Raw genomic sequence first — 19,734 nt, 5'->3', positions numbered from 1 at the left:
GCACATTTCACACATCAGTTTTCTTGTCTTTTTGTGCGGGGATGTGCACACTACACGATAAAGAGGAGAAAGGGTATCACGCAGATTTTGGCTACGAACAAATATTCAAAATCCCAAATCCTCCCCAACCCCGAATTTTTGTGCATTTACGCACACAAAAGATGCAGATCAACATGGGGCTGGGAAATGCTCATATCATTCTATTTTACAGCAAGAGCTGGAAAAGCAATGTGTTATGAACTTGCAAGCTGAGGTGAAACTGTAAAGTGGGTACCTTTACAGGTACATTGTTGATCATGTGACACAACAGAACTTGTAAACCTTTTGAGTCATACAAGTCAAATGTTTGAAAACATGAGGAGGCCTCAATCTCTCACTCACTCACTCAAGAGATAAACCCACAGTAAGGAGCTTTGAGGAAAAAGCACCACAGAGAGACAGAAAGGAAATCAGGGCGAAGAAAGAAAAACTTCAGCGCTATCTGCTCTTTTCCTTCACTCTCTGCCCCCCCTCTTTCTCTCTCTCTCTGTCTGTCTTTCTCTCCTTCACTCTGCTCTTTTCCTTCACTCTCTGCCCCCTCTTTCTCTCTCTCTCTCTTTCTCTCTCTCTCTCTCACTCTCTCTCTCTCTCTCTCTCTGTCTTTCTGTCCTTCACTCTTACCCTCCCTCTGCAGGAGTAATGATACTGTATGTTTGGCTCAGTGCTGCTGAGTCACTGTGAGGCTGTGATTAGCGTCCTACGTCTATCCCCACAATGCAATGGGGCAGGGCCGCCTGTTGGCAGAAAGCTGGACACCAGTCATTACAGTCATTACACTGACCTATGGCTTTATCTGATACAGAACCACATCAACACAGGATTGTTTAGTACCTAGTACGTCTATGTAATAATGTAACAACCTACATGTAATAATATATGTATACACACACACACACACCATATGTATTACATACACATATCCATTCTTATTACATATATGTCCCACATGTATTATATACACATAAGAACCTATGTGCAATAATAATTCCTGTATTATAAGTACGTTCCTAGAAATAATAAGAATTTTCTAAGCTGAATCTAAAACCTAAACCCAAATCTTGAACTTAAAAACCAAAAAGAAATGGTTTTGTACTTTCAGTTAAAAAATTAAACATGGGGTTTTTTGTAAAAAGCACTTTTTAAAAAGCTGGCTCTGTAAGTTAGTCCGTTTTTCTCTAGTTTTACCGAAACTCAGAACATTATGCTCCTGAAAAGGTACTTATTAAATAAATAAAGGGGAAAGTTTATGAATAAACTTTAAGTTGACTTGACAACTTGATTTATTTATGAAACAATGTGTCAGTCCTAGCAAGTAAACAAATAACGGTCCTATCTTTTCTCCCTAGCTTGTCACTTCTAAAAATTCTCAGGCAACATCGCTTACAGCAGCTTATAATGCTGTTCATTGCTAAATTTGTTAACCGAAAAAGCGAACTAACGCTATGTTTATCAGTAGAAAACAAGTGGGTACCTTTACAGTTACATTGTTATTTTAGAATAAAAAGAGAAAATCAGCTGATGTATCGTTATATATGATATTTTCAAATCCTCATTTTTTTTTTAAATCGGTATCAGACTTGACAATCCTATATCGGTCCAGCACTATTACGTAGTAAATCCAGGTGGTTGGTACTTGGTATTCCAAGTAGTTACTATGGTGTCTTTGTTGTCTATGAACAAACGCTGTACGAAATTTATATGTCCAGTTGTTTTAATAATCACGAGCACACTGTTCGGGTACAGGCTCTCCAGTGGTGGAGAGTTTGGTAGTTCTAGCTCGAATGCTGTAGGAAGAGTAGCAGCGCAGTTTTGTGTAGAGCAATAATACAAAGCAGAAAACAAAGAACAGTAAGTTGGCATTTTTGTAATCCAAATAAAACACAGAGTGTTTCCGAGTCTAAGCCAGATGAACAGCTCAGTGACAGCGGCCTAATTTGGACCAAGAGAGTTTCTCAGCAATGGAGTTGGCCAAAAACATTGACCCAGACACACACACCAGCTATCTGCTCACAGCATGGCTACCAACACTCTCCAAACACCAGTGTGTGTGCGTGTGTGTGTTTTCCGCAGTGGGTGATGCCCAGAATGTGTAGTGCGGCCACCTGAATAAAACATCACCCTGCAGCTTCCAGAGCAGAATCTGATACACATCAGAGAGAGAGAGAGAGAGAGAGAGAGAGAGAGAGAGAGAGAGAGAGAGAGAGAGAGAGAGAGAGAGGATGAGTTGCAGAGATAGACTTACAGAGAGAGGAATGAACCTTTATCATCCCATCCAATTGCTTTGCTGCCAAAATGATATAAGGCATGATGGAGGGCCTGACAGGTCTGTCTGTCTCTCTACTATTCAGGCCTGCAGACAACCCATTGTACATCATTTACTACTACTTCATACACCACAGGATACTTAATATCAGGAAACATATCAACTTGCCCCCATTAAAGCACACAGTACATAGAAACTTGAAACAAACAAATCCTAAGTAAACAGTAAGTAAATATTGTATTATGTCATCATATGAAGATACCTCAGAGCTTTAATTCAGTTCTTTTATCATTTCTTTAATCAGTCATGTTGGATTACAAATTATGCTAAATTTGCCAAAGCTCTAGTTATGATGTGTGAATATTAAATAACAACATTATAAATTAGATATTTTAGAGTCTATAAAAATAAAATGATTAAGCTCTGCATTGTTGTAACTGGAAGAAGAAAAAAAGAAAGAAAAACAGGGTGGTCTAAAACAGGGATTATTAACCTTTTTCAGACTGCACTTCTTACCCCAGGTTAAAAATATTTCATGAGATCCTCATAACCTCAGGCCACACACACACACACACGCCAGTGTACACATTACAGAAATAACAGAATAATAATCAAATAATGAAATTAGTCACTTAATGGGATGACTGGAATTGCATATGTTTCACTAACACTTCGACACAAACCACAAATCTTTAGCGCTGCACTAAAGAAATCACTCAGATTTAACACTCATCAGTCTTTTAGTTCAGTCAAGACCCTCCCTCAGTAACAAGCTCACCCAAAAGAAATTCATATTCAACATAAAGCCATAGTCATTGACAGCTACCTCACTGTTTTCTTTGTGGGGGTGGAGCAAAAGTCAGGCAACGGCAGGTGGTCCTGATTTGAGGTGGTTTGGACGGACAGTAGAGTTCAGAAAACGGTTAACGTTTGCTGGTTAACTAGTTTGTTTTTTTGCAACTGTGAGTGACAACTATGTTTTGACTGAGGAACACTTTTCCATTTAAATATAAAATATTGTTTTATCATGGTTTTGTGATAAAGTTTTGGCTTAAAATGTATTTTAATCCATTTTTTGTAATCCAGTCATGGTGGACAATATGCAGTGCATTGTAAGGCAAAACAGTCCCCAAACACAACTTATTTTTTCTGACTTATGGCTGTTTTACCATTATTAACATCACATATTAAAGCTCAGCAGACATGCATAGGTTCACTGGTCATTTTTGACAATAAATTAAATGGCTAAATTCTTGTTGTAGCCATTGTGACCCCTGGTCCCTATCACCACCACTGTAAAAAAATCAAGAGTCTGTAAGATTCTTTACAATGAACAGCAAACTTCTCAGATTCTAATTATTCAGAAATTTTGAAAAATTGGCGGAATTCTCTTTTAAAAACCCTGGTCTAAAGTAAAGCAATAGGTATGTTTGCATGAGTGCATGCTGAGGTCACTCATTGTCCTTCATATAATGCCCAACGCTCCTGTATTTTTTTATATTATGCACTGTAAAGGACACAGCACTATAGCTATAGGGTTAACTTTCTATGTATGTTAAAACAGGATGAGACTATTTCAGGGCGGTGCTTTATCTTTAATTGTGAAAAAATACCAAGAAAAAAAAGCTAATTTTCTTCAGTAGTAGTTCATGAGAAGAGAATTTCTTTAAACTGCCGGCTGTGTGAAGAAGGAGACCATCAAAAAGAAATAAAGCTTCACCAAAGATGAAGGTTTTAAAGCTGGCTAAGACTGCTGTGGCACACACACACACACACACACACACACACACACACACACATATATCAGGGATTATCGTATGTACTGTCTGTTAGGCTTAACCAAGTACACTAAATATAGAAACAGCAATGGCAAAAACTCTTTCCTGGCCTGTCCTTTCATGCATCTTTCCTTTTCCACCCTGTCCTGTCTTTTTCCTTTCCTTTTTTATCTTTCCTTGTATGCCCTGTCTTAATTCCTGTGCATTTCCTACCCTGTTCCTTTCCTTTCACATCCTGTCTTGTCCTTTTCTTTTCCTTTCCTGTATCATTCCTCTCGTCCCTTTTAGTCCCTTTCCTATCTTTCGTTTCCTGTCCTGTTCCTTTTCTGTCCATTCCTGTCCTGTCTTGTCCCTTTCCTTTCCTGTTCTATTAGTTTTTTTTTCCATCTCTGTATCTTTCCTGTCCTGCTTTGTCTCTTTTTGCTCCTTTCATGTCTTTCTTTTCCTGTTCCTGTCTGGTTCCTTCGCTTTTCTTTTGTTCCTTCATTTTTTCTTTGTCTTTTTATGCATGTTTCCTTTCTGTCCTTTACTGTCCTGTCTTGTCCATTTGTCCAAATTGGAACAAAGGCTTTCCTGTCATGTTCCTTTCCTTTTCCTGTCCCTTTCCTATCTTGCTGTTTCCTTTCCTTTCTTTTCCATTCCCTCTTTTTCTTTCCTCTCTTTTCTCCCTGATGCACCACTTCTTGCATGTGCACACATATGCACACAGATGACTCCTATGGGCATCTACTCCCCTCTTTGCTCGCTAGCATCTCAACACAGAGTCACATCCAACAGTGTCCTAGTTAATCTGATACCAGAATTATGGCAAAAAATCAAATATATATACACATATATATATATATATATATATATATATATATATATATATATATATATATATATATACACATACATATACATATACATATATATATATATATATATATATATATATATATATATATATATATACATATATATATATATATAGACTTTATTATAGCAATTAAAAAATACCTGAGTTGATTTCCAGTCTGATTGCAAAATGGCACACACACATATGCAGAGAGAGAGAGAGAGAGAGAGAGAGAGAGAGAGAGAGAGAGAGAGAGAAGAGAGGGGGGTCCCATTGCAGTTATGTGACTTTAGGACTGCAGCGGGGTCGGTGTTGCAGCACACACTGTTCTCTGCCATGCTGTGTGTGTGTGTATGCATGTGTGTGTGTAGTTCTTCTGCTGCATTTGAGAAACCATCTGTTCTAAAAAGCAGCTCTGAGTCATCCCCCCCAGACACACACACACACTGATGATGTAAGACCCCCCCGACAGAGTTTACCTCCATCTAACAGGACGGAAATAAATCAGCCTTTACTGCATCACAGCCTCAGCCCGCATCCGAGTGTAAATGGTTCACTTTCAATGCATTTGTGCTTAACTACACAGAGCGTGTTATTTTATATATTAATGTGGGCAGTTAAAAACAACTGTTTTACTTTTAACTAGAAGTGTAAATCTTGGACCTCACAGTGATTTGTTTCATTTATGATTCTTTAAGAAATAATTCACAAAAATTCTATTTTTGCCACAATTTCATCTTTTATATGATTCAGAATTATTTTAAAAAATACAATGAACATACAAATGTAACTGGAGGAACTATTTAGGCTATAGTGGATTATAGACTATACAAACAATAGACTGACACTTTGTTTTTTGAGAGGCATTTATCATGGATTTTTATGGCCGATTCCAATTGCTTTGGAGCCAAATTAGCAAATGAATTTTTTTTTTTGGCTGATTTTTATTACCTTCTCTTTTTTAAACATGTGAAGCTCACACTGTGTGAACTAAATGAAGACATAACGCACAGTTGCACATTTCCAGTACTTTCTGTTAGAAAGACGCAACATAAATAACATAAACCGTATTTCTGATTGTGTTGTGAAGGAGATACTTGGCTCCCTATCCTGCCAGTAGGCAGGATGTGTGTGTGTGTGTGCGCGGAGAGATCAGCTCTACATTCACTGACCTTCACGTTGTGTCGTCTTTGTGCTGGGAATTGAGGCTTTTTTAATAAACTGCAGTATTGCAGGGATGCAAATGGACTGTTTGTGTGTGTGTGTGTGTTTGTATTTATGTACTAAACACTGCTTGCATTAGATTGTAACAAAGGATCAGGATTTATAGACATTTCCTTGCAACAACGTCCTGCATTTTAAAGCATATTACTGCACTTGTAGAGTTCAGGCCTACAGTAAACAAGGCTGAGAAATTGTCAAATTTACCCAGTTTTCTCCCATAACCCCAAACGTGGCTGATCAACCAAGATATGTTTGGTGATCAAAGCTGAAATTTGCACTTAACAAAAGTGTATAGCATAGCTAAAAACAGCGGTATCAGCCATCTTCAAGCCTGTATCTTGTACATTTAATGGATTACAATCTGTTACATACATCACATAATCACATAAACAAGTCTATTTGAGATTACTCATCAACTCGACTCTAAATAAGCGAAACCAAACACGACACTACATTTGAGGTAAGGGGTAAAATGTCAATATCTGATTTTTAACAAACTTCCACTTTAAATGTTGCTGAATGCAGGTTTAACATTCAGAATAATAGCTCATGCAGATCAAAGCCTGAAGGCCAATCTGGGGAGATTAAAAGAGGGTCCTTCTGTCACTGCATGAGGAAACACACACACACACACACACACACACACACACACACACACACACACACACACACAAAACAAGCACTGAACAAGAACAATTTATTGTTTTACATGACCTTCGCTGGTTACTGGAGATTTGTCCGCAACAAATTTCACTCTCTATTATTCTAGTAAATATGTGAAAAACATTCAAAGCCATAACTCATGTATTAAACCCATTATACTACCACATGCTTCCTAGGTTCTCCCAACAGTCATTGCCCCAGAGCAGTTTGTCAAGAAATGTAGATGCAGCCCCCGATGAATGTTGCAGAGAGACAATGTCAAGAAAACCTCCCTAGCATCATGAGGAACAACCACTGAGAGGAACCAAGACTCAAAATGGCAATCCATCCCCCTCTGAGCTGCACCGGATAGTCTGTTTATCCAATAAATGAGATTTACTAAGCAAGACCATTTAAAACCATTACTCCTTCATTACGTTTCATCACACTTAGGCCTGATCAATATCTAAAAATAATTAACACAATAACTCCTTGTTAAGTGAAAAAGAAAATATGATGATGATGCACTGTATAATCAGTAAACACTGAATTATACTCTCCTCTGAAATGATCTGGATGGGAATATCATGTTAACAATGTGAAATGAGTAACATGCAATGAAGCCTCTGCATTAAACACACTGCCGGACATCTGATGGTCCCGTTTCAGAGGTCACAAAGGTCACAGCATGCTGTCTGTGAGGTTATAGGTCAGCATTGGCGTGAGGACAATGTTGCGTAACAGCTCTCTGAATTGTGTGTGTGTTTCAGCATTTTACACACTTCATGTTAATAAAACACAGTCAATCTCAATAATTTTACTACTAAACGGGATTTACTAAACAATATTGTACATTTAAATTAATATCTAATTTGTTACATTCATTACAAACAGTCATTTCTATTTTAATCCCTACAGTGCCAGTGTTATTTTAACAGCTACAATGTTATAGTGCTCCATTAACATCTACAGTATTACATTAACAAATTGTTGAGCCTTAATGCATACATTGTTGCAATGACACATTGCCATACTGCTTAAACACTTACAGTGTTGCATTATTATCTGCAGAGCTGCATTAACACACTACAATGATGCATTAAGAGATACAGCATTGCATTAACATCTAGTGCTGCATAAGCACACTGCAGAGATGAATTAAAACCTACAGTGTTGCATTAACCACTGGTTCTCAAACTGGTCCTCAGGGAACCCCCAGACAGTCCACTTACTACAGTCCAGATTGCTACAACCTAACTTGCATCAGAAAAATGAGATACAGCAAAAATGTGGACCATCTGGGGGTCCCTGAGGACCAGTTTGAGAACCACTGCCATTAATATGTTTTAGTGGTGCATTAACACCTCCAGTGTTGAATTATCACATTACAATGTGGCATTGACCCACTAACAATAACAGTGTTAAATTAACTCATTGCAGTTTCCCACTAACATCTACAGTGTTGAATTAACACATTGCAATTTTACACTAACACCTACAGTGTTGAATTAACATGTTGCAGTTTCCCACTAACACCTCCAGTGCTGAATTAACACATTGCAGTTTTACACTAACACCTACAGTGTTCAATTAACACACTTCAGTTTTACACTAACACAATACTGAATTAACACACTGCAGTTTCCCACTAACACCTACAGTGTTGAATTAACACACTGCAGTTTTACACTAACACAATCTTGAATTATCACATTGCAGTTTCCCACTATCATCTACAGTGTTGAATTAACACACTGCAGTTTCCCAGTGACACCTACAGTGTTCAATTAACATGTTGCAGTTTCCCACTAACATCTACAGTGTTGAATTATCACACTGCAGTTTTACACTAACACAATGTTGAATTAATACATTGCAGTTTCCCACTAACACCTACAGTGTTGAATTAACACACTGCAGTTTTACACTAACACAATCTTGAATTATCACATTGCAGTTTCCCACTATCATCTACAGTGTTGAATTAACACACTGCAGTTTCCCAGTGACACCTACAGTGTTCAATTAACATGTTGCAGTTTCCCACTAACATCTACAGTGTTGAATTATCACACTGCAGTTTTACACTAACACAATGTTGAATTAATACATTGCAGTTTCCCACTAACATCTATAGTGTTGAATTAACACACTGCAGTTTTACACTAACACCTACAGTGTTGATTTAACACATTGCAGTTTTACATTAACACCTCCAGTGTTAATTCAACACATTGCAATTTTACACTAACACCTCCAGTGTTGAATTAACACACTGCAATTTTACACTAACACCTCCAATGCTGAATTAACACATTGCAGTTTTACACTAAAACCTAGTGTTCAATTAACACACTTCAGTTTTACACTAACACAATATTGAATTAACACACTGCAGTTTCCCACTAACACCTACAGTGTTGAATTAACATGTTGCAGTTTCCCACTAACACCTCCAGTGTTTAATTAACACATTGCAGTTTCCCACTAACACCTAGTGTTGAATTAACACACTGCAATTTTACACTAACACAATATTGAATTAACACACTGCAGTTTCCCACTAACACCTACAGTGTTGAATTAACACACTGCAATTTTACACTAACACCTCCAATGCTGAATTAACACATTGCAGTTTTACACTAAAACCTAGTTTTCAATTAACACACTTCAGTTTTACACTAACACAATATTGAATTAACACACTGCAGTTTCCCACTAACACCTACAGTGTTGAATTAACATGTTGCAGTTTCCCACTAACACCTACAGTGTTGAATTAACACATTGCAGTTTTTACACTAACACCTATAGTGTTCAATTAACACACTTCAGTTTTACACTAACACAATATTGAATTAACACACTGCAGTTTCCCACTAACACCTACAGTGTTGAATTAACACACTGCAATTTTACACTAACACCTCCAATGCTGAATTAACACATTGCAGTTTTACACTAAAACCTACAGTGTTGAATTAACACACTGCAATTTTACACTAACACCTCCAATGCTGAATTAACACATTGCAGTTTTACACTAAAACCTAGTTTTCAATTAACACACTTCAGTTTTACACTAACACAATATTGAATTAACACACTGCAGTTTCCCACTAACACCTACAGTGTTGAATTAACATGTTGCAGTTTCCCACTAACACCTACAGTGTTGAATTAACACATTGCAGTTTTTACACTAACACCTATAGTGTTCAATTAACACACTTCAGTTTTACACTAACACAATATTGAATTAACACACTGCAGTTTCCCACTAACACCTACAGTGTTGAATTAACACACTGCAATTTTACACTAACACCTCCAATGCTGAATTAACACATTGCAGTTTTACACTAAAACCTAGTTTTCAATTAACACACTTCAGTTTTACACTAACACAATATTGAATTAACACACTGCAGTTTCCCACTAACACCTACAGTGTTGAATTAACATGTTGCAGTTTCCCACTAACACCTACAGTGTTGAATTAACACATTGCAGTTTTTACACTAACACCTATAGTGTTCAATTAACACACTTCAGTTTTACACTAACACAATATTGAATTAACACACTGCAGTTTCCCACTAACACCTACAGTGTTGAATTAACACACTGCAGTTTTACAATAACACAATGTTGAATTAACACATTGTAGTTCCCCACTAACATCTATAGTGTTGAATTAACACATTGCAGTTTCCCACTAACACCTAGTGTTGAATTAACACACTGCAGTTTCACACTGACACCTACAGTGTTGAATTAACACACTGCAGTTTTACACTAACACAATGTTGAATTAACACATTGTAGTTCCCCACTAACATCTACAGTGTTGAATTAAGACACTGCAGTTTCCCACTAACACCTAGTGTTGAATTAACACACTGCAGTTTTACATTAACACCTCCAGTGTTGAATTAACACACTGCAGTTTCCCACTAACACCTACAGTGTTGAATTAACACACTGCAGTTTTACAATAACACAATGTTGAATTAACACATTGTAGTTCCCCACTAACATCTATAGTGTTGAATTAACACACTGCAGTTTCCCACTAACACCTAGTGTTGAATTAACACACTGCAGTTTCACACTGACACCTACAGTGTTGAATTAACACACTGCAGTTTTACACTAACACAATGTTGAATTAACACATTGTAGTTCCCCACTAACATCTACAGTGTTGAATTAAGACACTGCAGTTTCCCACTAACACCTAGTGTTGAATTAACACACTGCAGTTTTACATTAACACCTCCAGTGTTGAATTAACACACTGCAGTTTCCCACTAACACATTACACTGCCGCAGTTACACATTAGTGATGCATTAATATCTACATTATATTACATACTACATATATTATTCTGAATTATGTTATGCCTATGCAGCATTAACATGTATATCATGTCACACCAGGAGATTAAAACACACACATACACACACATCACACAGTGCATCCTCCATTCCCTTAGCTCTGATCCGGGTACTTGAAGCATCCGCGTGAGTGAGGTTTCATTACTACCGCACAATCGAGTCAGTGTGGGGCCGAGAACACACTGTCAATCATACGACCATAAAACCAGCACAGCCACTGCACGAAGACATTAAAAACAAAGCAGTCTCTTAGGCGGTGCAGCGCAAACACACACACACACACACACACACACACACACACACACACACACACACCCTGCTGAGCACACAGTGCTGCCCTCGCGTGCAAAACACAAGGACAAACTGCATTAGCCGTGCCGTTGTTGTTTCAGAGAGACCGCGTCTCTGCTTACCTGAGTGGCTTTGTGGAACTGCTTCTTCAGTCCGGCTACAGACATGACTCCAACTGCGGGTCAACGACGTGTGCGCGCGCGTGTGTATGTGTGCGTTTACCTGCTGTGTATGTTTCTCTGTCGTGTGTGTGTGAGACCGTGCGCCTTGTGTCGTGCTGCAGGTGAAATCCTCGCTCAATGTCTTCCACCACAGGGATGTCCTGCAGAGGGGGCGGGGCTTAGCGCTGATCAGACCACAAAGCACCAATCATCGCGTTCCTACTCTTTTGACGTCACACCGACACCTATTTCTGATATGCAGGGCCAAGCGGTCCAAAATCCCGCCATTCCGCCATTCCTCAGTCAATCTACCCCTCCATGGCTTCTTCTATCACTCTATCCTTCCATTCATCCCACTCTTCCTCCGTCCATTCCTTCTTCATTCCTCTATCCTATTATCCCTTTCTCAACCTCTCTATCCATCTCTCTACATGTCCCTCCTTCCCTCTAACCATCCATCTCTCCATCTATCCCTTCCTCAATCCTTACACTTAACCACAGCTCAATCCATCCATCTCTTCACCCCATCCATTTCTCCATCATTCCCCATCCCCCAGTTTCTCCATCCATTACTCAATCTTTCAACCCTCCATTCATTCCTCCTTCCATTCTTTCCTAAATCCCTCCATGCTTTAATTCATCCATCTCTCAAGCCATCCATGCCTATTTCTCTCTATCTATTCATCCATCCTTCCTTTATCTAGCTGTGCTTGTGTCTCAATATGTGGATTTATTTTTTTCCTTATCCATTTTTAATGGAGATGAGTCACAGGCTTGGTTTACATACCAAGTGGAGAACTCATTAAAAATCGTATTAAAAATGATGACATCACTGTGTATACTTACACAAGTTAAGTGCTGTTTTTCTGTGCTGAGGACTGTGTGTATCTGATACAGCTGATGACCGGGTTGTTTCTGTGTGGTCAGAAACATCAGGTTTGATTACATGTTTGCTTAACCCCTTCATTGGCCATGGCCTGCTAACTGGCCCAAAGTTTTATTACACACTTCTATATTCTAAGAATAGCCCAACCAGTTTGCATTGAAGTCCCTGTAGTTAGTGAATAATAAGCCTTAGTATGTAATAAGCCTGGGATTTTAAGGGGTTAAAGTTACACTAAGCAAGGTTTGGGGATTTGGAGACCCCCTGGTGAAAATGGGTAATGGCACTCAGGGTGCGGAAGGACATTTTATAATGTCAGTTGTGCTTCGATCTGCTTTCCCGGTGGAAGAATCTGATGACTGTGAGTCAAACCTTGGTGAAGGATGTGACATCTGATGATGTAAGTGAATTATCTACTATTGTCATCATATCTTCATTACTATAATGTTGATTTTGATGTTGACCTAAACATCAACCCAGGCCTTCCTTTTTAATCACTGTGTGTGACACCTCTGACTTTTGAATTATTATTTCAGGCTTTATAGGGTGCTTCTTCTTCCTGACTTAGTAATGCTACTTCTTCAAATTTTACCCAAAATATTAAAGAAAGGTTTAAAAACTGTATTGTTACACCTTCAGTCTAGACATATGACTGCTTTCGTTTTTGTCATTCTTTATTTTCTTGACACTTTCAGGCACGGCTGCTATGTCATTATGTGTCTACAACTCGTATTGCTCCATATTGTACACAACACATATGCTTTTAATGTACTTCTCACTGCTCTTGATATTGAATGTTATGATTCGTGTCATCACCTTCTCCTGGGCCGCTGTTAGCTTTTTAAAATTGTTTTGAAAAAGGCCTTTTAGTTAAAGTCTTTTAGATAAACCACTTAATTTTCAGTAAAGTTTTTGACATTAGGCTAAAATCTCACAGATCAGTAATTTTTGACAAGAGTGGAGGGAGATTAAAAAGAGCGCTTTACAGAACACCTGCATCTAATCCGTATTCAAAAGGAACAGGAAGAATAATCAGGCTTACATGTGGAGGCAGACGTGGAATAAAAATTTTGAACCCATTGGCCTCTCCAACTCTTAAAAGTCATTTAGAAAGAGCAGCACTATTGATTTCACAACTGCCGAAATACACCACCAACCAAATCTACCAATACAACAAGGTTTAGTCAGTTAAGAAGGCCTCATCACATCCGTTTAATCTGGAACCTTCAGCTCATAAACTGTATGAAATGTTGTCTAAATGTGAACCCTAGTTTGGCCTCTAAATGTCTTACAGAGACACAGACGGAAATTACATCACTCACCCACAGCCTCCCCCGTCTATTCTTAGCTACTCAACACGCAAGGACAGCATTAGGTTATTTAAAGCCACGCTGGGTTATTTAAAGCTACAGTCAAACACATACAAACCAATCCAAACCTTAAAGTGTGGTTATTTAACTAATTATTATGTGTGATTATAAAATTTACAGGTTTGATAATATTCTAAAAAACCTGCATGTTTCATGGCAGTATGTTCAAAGGTTGTTTTTTTACTGATCAATGAATCAAAAATGGATGTAAAGATAGGAAATAGACAACTGAGCATGTTTATCACTATTTCGTTGGTCCTTCTCTACATTGTTTATTAATGAGCTAATTGTTCTTATATGTCATCTAGGATCAGAGGCCTGTCTCACAAAGCACATTTGACATGCTTTCAGACAGAGTTCTTGACTAAGTTTCATATCACAAACACAACAAATGAAACCTCGGTTAGTTTGTTTTATAACAACTTCCTCTGTTAATCCAGGTTTAGATATTTAAACTGGGATTAATCCTCATGCACAAGAACATAAAATCATGATTTTTTAAAGAAGGAAGAAAAATTCTATGTAAATATGTACAAAGTAAAACATATAGAGGAGTAGAAATGCAACCCACTAACACTGTTTTAGTGCTTATTGGAGTAGCTTATCCTATATTGGGAGATATCTATGTAGTATAGTATGACTTGCTTCCTCTGCCAAAAAGTGATATTCTTTGACGCCACAAAAAAAGTAAGCCTCTGTCAGTCCCTGATTGGTCAGAAGCTCACTCGGATTGGTCCAAGAGCTGTTCATGATCCAAAATGCTGACCTCAACCTGCTCTGAGGTGGGTTTGGTGTACAGTTTAAGTTCCAGTGAACATGTAGCACACTAAGAAGTGTTCTGTTATGACAACTAAACCAAAATTTAACTGGCTAAGCAAGAAATTCAAATGCTGCTTTGTGAAACAGGCCCCAGATTCCCAGACACAGATTACACCTGAACCTAGATTAAAGGAAATTTCCAGTGGTGATTTAGCATTGGCTCTATAATTTGGGCCAAGACCAGGCTGAGACCGAAAACTGGCCCCTAGTGTTTGCCTGCACAGTGCAATGTGTCTGTTTGCACCCTCCATGTTTATATTCTCCCTCTTGTCTCTGTCCATGTGCCCTTTTTTTGTTTTGGTTCCCTGCCTCACCCTTGTCTCATGTGTTGCTCCACTGTCTTGTCCTGTCATTGTTCCTAGGCGTTCCCTGTTTGAATTTCCATATATATGTATACCCCATGTCTTTGTATTTTGGTTTGCCTGGCTTTGTAAGTGTTGCATGATGCTGTTCAGTTCTGTAATTTTTCCTTCCAGTTTAGTTTCTAGTTATTCTGTTTTTATAGTCTATTTTTCTTAGTCTACTCTATTTGTTTTCTCTTGTAGATTCCTCTGCTGTCATTACGGACTATAATAAAACTATGGACTCACACTTGCATCCTGCCTCCTCACCTCCTCCTTCATTACACACCTTAAATTAATTTGTGTTTTCACACAACTACTTTATTTCTTTAACTGTCCACCAGAGGAAGCATGAAACACAGCTACTAATAAATTATACAACACATTTTTCATACTGAATGCTCTAAAGGAAGTGCTTCCCACTCATTCTTCACTAGTCACCCTGTTCATGTCATCAACAATTTCCTCCACCTCAAACTACTTGACAAGCAATATGGCATCTCGCATTGTGCTAGGACATTAATGTAGAGTTTGTCCCTCTTTGCTGCAGTAAAAGTCTCTACTCTTCTGGGAACGCTTTACACTAGATGTTGGAACATTGCTGTGAGGCTGTGATTGCATTCAGCCACAAGAGCATTAGTGAGATCAGGTACTGGTGCTGGATGATGAGTCCTGGCTCACAAACACCACTCCAACTCATCCCAAAGGTATTGGATGGAGCTCCATCACTCCAGAGAATGCAGTTTCACTGCTCCACAGCCCAATATTGTGGGGCTTTACACCCGTCCATCCGATGCTTGGCACTGGGCATTGAGACCTTAGGCTCATGCACAAATGCTCATGGACATTTTTTGGCAATGCTTTTCTATGGCAACTATATTAGCTATGTGTGTGCAATGTCTGTGTCAGCAATGGGTGCACCTTAAAGTAGATGAATTCACTAATTAGAAGGGCTGTCTGGATAATTTCAGATATCCAGTGTACTGTTCATAAATTCTTGAAAATGGAATACATTGTAAATATATTTTACATTGTAAATATAGTGTTTTGTTAATAAAAGATGTGACATAAAATTATATAACATGGTTAACGCTGGTTGCCTGCAGTGTTCGTCAAATCTTTCAGCACCACGGACAGCAGCCAGCTCAGAGTATAGTGTTTCAGCTCAGGCCCAGTGACTCTAATAACCGTTTTTGTATTTAACCAATCTATACTTTTTTTCAGCTAATGTTAATGAGATGAATTATGTAAGTAGAGAGAGATGTAAGTAGAGAGTGGGAATGGGCCATGACAAACTTTGGAAGAAATAAAATTGGAAACTGAATGAACTTACTAACTAAGTAAATAACTAAAATCATAGATTATTTTTTTAAATAAACAGTGTTTTGCTAATGATTTAGTGTTTTATCTGCTCGTTCAACTTATCAGCTTATTAAAGTACTTACTTTAACACTCCTTATAACTTCAACATGAATAAGCAATTTACATTACTATAGGCTGAAAAGGTGGATATAAGTAAACTGGATTTGGTTACACCAGAAAACAATACATACAACATACTTCAAGAAAAACAAGGAAAATTAAATTTTCTATTATGATATGAGCCCTTTAAAGTAAGTAAATTCACAAATTAGAAGTGTACTTTTAGACATAGAGTGTACCACTGGCCAAAGGAGTGGTGCCCTAAACACAGTTACGTCAGTACAACGGCAGACTTTCAGTTACTTGTTTAGAAAAGAACTGTGTTGATGTAGCACATTTTATTCATGTGTAACCGATGACACATCTGAATCAAGTAAATTCAAAGCATCATTGTTTTCAGATCTCCAGGGTTGCATATTAGCCAACAATAGGCTATATTCAATCAACATGGGTCTTAAATATCCAGACTGCCTTTGGCCTGTAGTGCTGCAGTAAAGTCGCCCCAGACCGGGAGGCCATCTGCTGTTTAACTCGCAGCTTAAGAAACTGGCGGGGTGTGCTGCGGACTCAGATGGCCTGTGGGTGTGTTTTCTTTTCCTCTCATACACAACACAGACTGCAGCGGTGGAAAGAGAAGGACCGGCGGAAGACGATGTCTTACCTATGTGGTTTAATGTAAAATTCTGCCATTTTTTAGGAGTTTCTGAAAACACGGGGCAGAAGACGTAACCTGGCAGATAAGGGATACCCATAATACACTGCGTTGTTTGGTTTGAAAATTCATGTGCAACTTCTGTGAGTAAGATTAAGATCTCCTTGGAAGAGATCTTTAAGTGTCACTCTGAAACTGCTACAATGAAAAAAATATATTAATATGTGTGTTACAAGCTTCGAATAAACATGGCATCTGTTTTGCAAATATCAAATATCTGTGTTTAATCTGAACGGCCAAAAATCTAAATGTGAATCGCTGTTAGCTTAACGGTAAAATTATAGTAAAATCGCATTAGGATGCTAGCAGAAATTAGCATTGTGGCAGAAGTGTTCTTGACCTTGTCTTAACATTTATGGCCTGAACCGAGGGCCTCTGCTAGTCACATACTGGTTAGCGTTTTTGAGTTCTGCTCAAAATGAGCTAAAATTGTCACTACCGAAACAGTCAGTGCTGAGACAATATCCCTGTCCCTCACCAGCGGATAACAGTATGTTGTTATACAGTGTCAGAAGCCAAGTCCTCGTAGCTTTAGCGCAAAACTAAAAAAGCAAACTCAACATACCAAACATGCCTTGGCTGATCGACTGCATTTGGTGTAAGGGGGGACTTTAATTTTGACAAAGCCAGAGATGGGGCTGTTTATGATGTTGCAATGCTGCCACCTATTGTGCATTTGCAGACATGATAAAATCGCGGAGAAACGAGTGATAGATTTTGCTTGTCGCCATCTAGTGAGTGAATAGATGAACATAGAAGTTTTAAATATTATAAATCAGAAACAGAATCACTTCACTGGCCAAGCTGGTCAAGAGGAATTTATCTTGGTAGTGTACAAAGACAGTGACTATCACATCCATACATTATACACAGAATGTAAATTAAATGTGCCAGGTGTTTGCAATAATGAATTGAACTGATTATGAATATGCATTTTAAGTTATGCCTAAGCTCAGTATGTAAATTAAATGTACAGGATGTTTACAAAAATATAGAACCTGTGTAGGATTTCCCTGCTAGAAAAAAACAGTATATGTCGTGCATTGGATGCTGGTGTGCTGGTCAGCAGCAATGGAAGCTGATAAGCTGATCATCACCAAAACCAGCATATGTTGTGTTTTGACAATCGTGTGCTGGTCAACCGGCATGACCAGGCTGGGGTGACCAGCTAAACTAGCACCAGACCAGCTTAAACCAACACAGACCAATATAAACCAGTTAAGACCAGCATGAAATGCATGCTGGTCTACACTGTTTTTTCAGCAGAGTTGACTGTCGCACATGTCAAATGGCAACATGTGCATCATACACTGCATATGGCACATTTAGTATAACTGAGTAATAATACCAGGCTTTAATAGCATTTTTATAGCATGTTTTACACATTAAATGCAGCTCAAAGTCCCTGAAAGAAGGATATAAGACAAGAGACAACAAATCTTAAAAATAAAATCACGTGAAAGCATAAATGCAGCAAGAATATGGTGAAATAATAATAAATAAAAATAATAAGAAGAAAGTTAAAAGTAGACTTAATATTTGCAATAAAAAATAACACAACAACAATAAAAAATATTTAGTAGAAAATAAATAAAAAAGGAGAAATAATAGTAGTAGAAATGTAGGCTAAGTAAAGCAAGGGGTTCATGAAAAACAATGTAAAAATATCTAAATAGATAAATGTTTTAGTTGCTTCTTAAAATTAAGCAGTGATGTTGACTGTCTACTCAATAGTAACCACCATGTGTACTAATTCCTCAGTATTTGTAAACTACAGTGTGAAAAATAGTCATTTACTCATCAACTGCACTGCATAATTTTATGAATAAAAATAAGTTTAAAAAGAGACTCTTCTATGTTTTAGTTACTTAACAAATGGTCAAAAGTCCAGTGGGTGATGGTCGCTGCTGGACATCTTATTGATATCAGCCTGTGTTTTAATATTATCTTGCTGTTTAACAGAAAAGCAGAAAGATGATCTTGTTCTAACTTGTGAGTGCAGTTTCAGTTGAAAAATGAATGAGACTGGCAGTTTAGGATGGGTTAATGCTGCCACCTAGTGTGCATGTGTTTGTACTGCAACTACAAGCCAAAAAGTGGAAATATGAACCTGGCTGCAAGCAAGCCCTCTAGTGGAGAAACCTGGAAGTGCATTTTAGTGACCCAATAAGAGGAGATCGCTGTTGAATTCAGAGACAGGAAATAGAAACAGAAAAATCGAACAGAAAACAGAGATACCCAAATTCTAGAACCTGTCTCAAAAAACACTCTAAGACCTGTGGCCCTCCTTATTGGTGACGTCAACAACATGCAGATATAGAAGAAAAGAGAACTTGAGGGTGCGGACAGATTCAAACCACTAGTTTTAAAACATGGTTCTTTATGGAACCTTTTTATAAAGGGTTTTTCTATTATTCTATTATTCTTTTATTGTTACAATGTCAAGCTATTAACAATAGAAGAGCCCTTTTTGGTGCTATATATTTCCATTTACAACATATTCTCCATCAATCTCAGGAACCATGTCAACATGCAAAGAACCATTTA

The 19,734-nt window shown here is 38.0% G+C and overlaps 1 protein-coding gene across 2 annotated transcripts in view; it reads right to left on the bottom strand.

Annotated features, from left to right (window-relative positions):
- sh3gl2a (SH3 domain containing GRB2 like 2a, endophilin A1) overlaps positions 1-11,782 on the bottom strand; it is a 50,774-nt gene extending 38,992 nt beyond the window's left edge. For both annotated transcript variants that reach the window (XM_036574812.1, XM_036574813.1), the window contains exon 1: positions 11,602-11,782. In XM_036574812.1, the coding sequence (XP_036430705.1) occupies positions 11,602-11,646 (45 nt within the window). In that variant the 5' untranslated portion in view covers positions 11,647-11,782. The remainder of the gene's footprint in view (positions 1-11,601) is intronic.
- Positions 11,783-19,734: the final 7,952 nt, after the last annotated feature.

Source organism: Colossoma macropomum, unplaced genomic scaffold (assembly GCF_904425465.1).
Source record: "Colossoma macropomum unplaced genomic scaffold, Colossoma_macropomum, whole genome shotgun sequence".
In the NCBI taxonomy this organism is placed as follows: Eukaryota; Metazoa; Chordata; class Actinopteri; order Characiformes; family Serrasalmidae; genus Colossoma; species Colossoma macropomum.
The sequence above is the reverse complement of the archived record's forward strand: the minus strand, read 5'-3'. Positions and strand labels throughout refer to the sequence as shown.